General features: G+C 43.6%; 1 protein-coding gene across 1 annotated transcript; it reads left to right on the forward strand.

Annotated features, from left to right (window-relative positions):
- Nucleotides 1–3: 3 nt before the first annotated feature.
- On the forward strand, nucleotides 4–2,027 carry KIAA2013 (KIAA2013 ortholog; the record flags this gene model as incomplete). Its single annotated transcript, XM_009700571.1, has 2 exons — nucleotides 4–427; nucleotides 1,168–2,027. Coding segments are annotated over 2 exons (1,284 nt in total), but the record flags the coding sequence as incomplete, so codon positions are not given.
- Between the last annotated feature and the right edge of the window lie 3,192 nt (nucleotides 2,028–5,219).

Genomic DNA, 5,219 nt, shown 5'->3' on the forward strand with positions numbered 1-5,219 from the left:
ATCCGCATTGCCAACCCCACCGAGCGGGTGGCCGCCTTCGAGGCCTCGGCCCCAGCTTCTGCATCCTCGCTGGGGAGCCGCTTCGCCACCAGCCTGGAGAAGGTGGAGGAGCGGCAGTTCCTGCTCTCCTCTGGTCGCCTGCTACTGGCCGGGAGCCCCAAGGTGGTGCTTATGGTGGGGGCTGCCCAGAAGCTCCTGGCTGCCAAGAAGCTCGTCAGCCGTGTGCAGGTGGCGCCCAAATCCCACTTTGACGAAACCGTGCTCTCGGTGGTGTACACCTCGGAGCCCATCGAGGTCTCCAGGCTAGAGGAGACCTTCAGCAAGCTGAGGGAGTCGGCCAAGAAAGAGATGCTGGAGGTGATGCAGATGGGGGTGGAAGATCTTTTCCAGGAGCACCAACAGACCTGGTCTGACCTGTTCATTTCAGGTAAGGAAAGTGATGCTCAACTTCCAAAGGGTTCCTTTAGAGGGCAGCTGAAAGCTCAGTGATGTGGTTGCTGTAAGGTCTCCAGAGATTCCACTCTTCCTGACGGGTTACTCCCAGTGGCTAGAGGGCATATTGTGGCAGCATTCCTGGTTTGGAACCCAGCGTACTTTACAAGAGTGGAGTATTCCTTACTGCATAAAGGAAATGACAGAAGAACATTTCTAACCATAACTCTGGATGTGCTGGCTTTCATGTCTTCAGGAACTTTACTGATTTGCCTAGCATGTCAGCTCTAGCTGGAAAGAGCATTGACCTCTAGTGACTATAACATAAAGGACAGATTTCCTCATAGAAGTTAAGGACTGTCCTACAAGGATGCTTTTTCTTAAGATTTTAGTGGCCTTGCATAAAAGAGCAGCTGCCCAAGTAATGTGGAATTTGCTATTTTACAGCTGGTAAAAAGCCAGATGTTCCTTTGACAGATCATTCTTGTGGAGTCATGGTGACAGCTCCATAAGGCACCTGTATATCAAACTAGCTTTGCCTTTAGCGGGAGCTTGGCTTTCAAATTCCAAGTAGCAGAGAGAGCGTCTAAGAAAATACAAGGAAGCATTTCACTTCAGTGTTTCATAGGCACAGATGTGTTTTGAACGATGATGTGCACATTTGGTCGTCTTCTCATAATTAATGTCATATTCATGTGTGATCCTCTGACCCTTGGTTATTTTCTTTTATTACAGGGGTTGAAATGAGAAAGATCACAGATTCACATACACCATCCAGTGAAACTGTTAACATGACCCTCTACTATGTGCTGTCAACCATGCCAGCTCCTCTGCTAGATCCACTCGTTAGTGGTGAGGACAGAGAAAAAATGGAAGCCAGCTTGAACTATGCTGACCACTGCTTCAGTGGCCATGCGACCATGCATGCAGAGAACCTGTGGCCAGCAAAGCTGACCAGCGTCGCCCAGATCTTGCAGCTGTCAGACCTGTGGAAGCTAACTCTCCAGAAACGGGGATGCAAGGGTCTTGTAGCAGCTGGAGTCCATGGACTTATGCAGGGAATGGTGCTTAGTTTTGGGGGCCTGCAGTTCACAGAAAACCATCTTCAGTTTCAGGCTGACCCTGATGTACTTCATAACAGCTATTCCTTACGTGGGATCCATTACAATAAGGACTTGATTAATCTGGCTGTTCTGCTGGACGCTGAAGGAAAGCCCTTCCTGCATGTGTCTGTGAAATTCCAAGACAAGCCAGTTAGACTATATGCGTGTGAGGCAGGCTGTATGAATGAGCCAGTGGAGCTGACCTCAGAGGCACGAGGTCATACGTTCCCTGTCATGGTGACTCAACCCATCACGCCACTGCTTTATATATCAACAGATTTGGTCCACTTGCAGGACCTGAGACACACGCTCCATCTAAAAGCTATTTTGGCTCATGAGGAACACATGGCCAAGCAATACCCAGGCTTACCCTTCCTGTTCTGGTTCAGCGTGGCCTCCTTAATCACATTGTTTCACTTGTTTCTGTTCAAACTCATCTACAATGAATATTGCGGGCCAGGAGCCAAGCCACTCTTCAGGAGTAAGGTATAAGGCTGCTGCTTTTGGCTGCTGTCCACTGAGTGTTGTCAACCTGATTTTTCTGTCAGCTGTGCCTAGGGAGGTTCTGTCTTGGACTGTGAGGATTTTCAGTCTCTCTTGCAACAAGTGATCTGTGACCTCTTCTTGCAAGAAGGAGGATTAGGGCAGGGATTGGAGCGGTAGGGCTCACAAACGTTAGAAAATATAAATCCATTGTCTGTCCTTCTTGAACATTTGTAAGGCTGCAGATCAAGGCAGACAGCTTTTCTGTCCTTTTTCCACACATCGGTGTAGGACATGGCTTATTTTTAAGCCAACAGTTGCAGCTGTGTCACGAGATGATGTTTCTTGTTATGCAGTACCGGAATGCTTGTGAGAAAGCTGCTATACTTGTCTTTACTACTGTGTGGGAGATGTGCACACTTGTCTGCCTGGTTTGAACGTGTGACGTGTCATACAGGAACACACAAATGCAAGCTAGTGTTCTTAGGTGAAGGTGCTGACTTGTTGGGACTCCTGGTAAATGTTCATAGATTTATAGGCACTGTGCAGTCCATCAAACCACATTTACCACCATCATTTTGGGAAGGTGCTGAGTTCATGTTTCTCCCATTCAGACAAAATACATAGCTGTGTTAAGAAAAGTACTGAGTGCTTTTTACTGTGAGTTGGAGGTTCTGACTTCAAGCTGTACTGCATCTCACTTTGGTGCAAAAAATTTGAAATTCTTGTTTTGAGTTGCCTTAGAAAACTTAGTTGCTAGTAAAAACTTAGCACAGAATAAACAATAGACAGTGATTTCTGCTCTTAGTACTGGTACTTTCTGGTTGCATGTTGATATGGAGTGGAAATGAAAGACGAGACTGTATTTGCTGTGTGAGCTAGCCATGTGGTTCAGAGGCATCCCTCCTTAGGGTTGAACAGAGTTAAATGTAGCTTGTGTTTAAAGAAAAAAAAAAAGGAAATAAAAAATGACATGGTTAAATAGAGCTGTCAGAGGACAAGTTCTAGCTCTAGATTGGCCTGTTTTTCCAAATTATAAAAGCAAATTCAGTTTTGGATAGCTAAGGCTGTACAGAAGGTACTGGACTAAACTTGACAGTCAGTACATAAGGAGTGTTTAAAGCGAGTTGGCAATTTTCCTCTCGGTGTTGAGCACTGGAGATCAGGCCTGATCCCAAGCAAGTCTGAATACCTGTCATCCGTTGAAAGAATGAGAGTGGAAGGTGCTTGTGGCTAGACAAACTAACCTAGGAAGAGGTAGGACAGATACAGATATCAAAGACAACTGCAGTTATAAGGCTATGATCGTGCTCAAAACCTTACTGCAAAGGGAGGAAGCAGTCAGGAAATAATTTCAACTATTGTGTATGCAGCTGTGCCCTGACATGCATCCTGAAGTGTGTCCTTGAAATTATAAAATTATGTCCTTTTCTCACTGCTGTCTATCTGGTTGCCTTTGGCATCTACAAGACTTGCCTTCTGCCTTTTACAAAATGACTTGTTAACCGTTACTACAGGTAACTGTCCCTGACACTATTCTCTGAAATTCCGAGAAGCTTCACAGCTACACACCAGGGCTGCCGTAACGCCTCTTCCTTCTTGACACTGCAAAAAGTCTTGCAGTGTACAGCAAGTCTGTTGCCTCGTCTTAATTGGACCTGCTTAAAATGAAGATGCAGAACTTGATTCCAGAAACAGGGATGAAGTGGAAGCCAGCTGAAGGTCAAAAATCTCTGTAGCAGTAAGCAAGATTAACTGTGTTGAAAGAACACTCCGTTTCATTAATTGAATGGAAGCATCCCAGTGTCCAAGTGAACTTAGTCCTGCTTTCAGCCTCCATTTGCACAAGACATCTGACAATTTTGCAGCTAAGAACAAGGACCTTTTGAAAGCAACAATCCTTTTGTGCCTTGTTAAGAGAGGAATCTGAGACTTGGAAGGTGTGGTTATTCAAGAGTTTATCCCAGAAGCTCATGTAACAGATGTTTCTTTTTCCTTGTAAGCTGTTCAGTTCCCTAAGAGTAATCCATTTGGTGAAAATACTTGAAGATAGACGAAGTCCTTTGATATTTTGATTTGTTTTTTAATGTTACAGGAATATAAAGAATGATGATTCTCTTCAGAGAGTTAACTTAACTAGAAAACTTTAGTGTAACTTCCTTTCTGGTACCCATTTTTTAATTTATTGCTTGGGAGGGAGGATGTTAATAATTTTGCCTCCACTTCAGTAACAAGTCAGTCAATTGAACTGTAGATATCTAAGTGCTGGTAACAGGTTTTTCAGCCTTTATGATTTAGAGTGCAAAACCAATTTAATGAAATTGTTTTCTGGATTTACACTTGGAAGTGCTGATCTGCAGGTTTCCTATTCTAAGCATATTGAGACTTTGTGCATTGATTTGTTTTGGCTATGGGGGGAGACATCCCACTTTCTAGTGATTTAAAGGTCGTTTGGTTTTAAAATACCAAAGCTGTTGTTTCTAAATAAATATCTTTCAGTCTAATCTGATTGGTAAAGTGTGATTGGGTTTTTTTTGGTTGGTTGGTTTGGGTTTTTTTTTGGTCTCTGTTCTCTCCTCCCCTTGCTCCCCACGCAGTTAAAACAAGGAGAGCCTTATGTCACATCTGTGGCCAGCACTGACTACAAAAGTGCTTGCATTGAAAGGAAATACAGTGTGGAAATTAATACATAAATGGATCTAAGCTGGGAACAGACAATTTGGAAGGCACAGTAAGAGACAGAAATACACAGGGTGGTGCTAATCTCCATTTCCCTGGCTCTGTATAACCTTGTTCTATCTTGAGGCACACAGGCCAAGCTTTAATTTTAAGAACACAGAAGTGAACGCAGGGAACAATCAAGTAGCAGATTTAATGGCCATCCAGCAAGTACGAATTTGGCACATTTGGTGCTCCCAATGAAAAGCTAGGGCAGGATTTAACTTTGAATTTTTAAATAGGTTACTGTCTAGTTTCAGATGAAAAACCTCCCTCAGAAAAGTACATTTTGGTGTATGTTACTTATCTGCAGACAATTCCACTTACTAATTGGTCTAGCATAGTTAGTACCCTACAAAGGAATAGACTAAAGATAGGCAGGCAATGGAGTACATTATAAATTGTACACTAAGTACGTTGTGTGTTGAAAGAGATACTAGCTATTATGCTTTAACAGAACATACCAGAAGTTCCTGCTGTTTC

Source organism: Cariama cristata, unplaced genomic scaffold, assembly GCF_000690535.1.
Source record: "Cariama cristata isolate BGI_N322 unplaced genomic scaffold, ASM69053v1 scaffold37385, whole genome shotgun sequence".
NCBI lineage: Eukaryota > Metazoa > Chordata > Aves > Cariamiformes > Cariamidae > Cariama > Cariama cristata.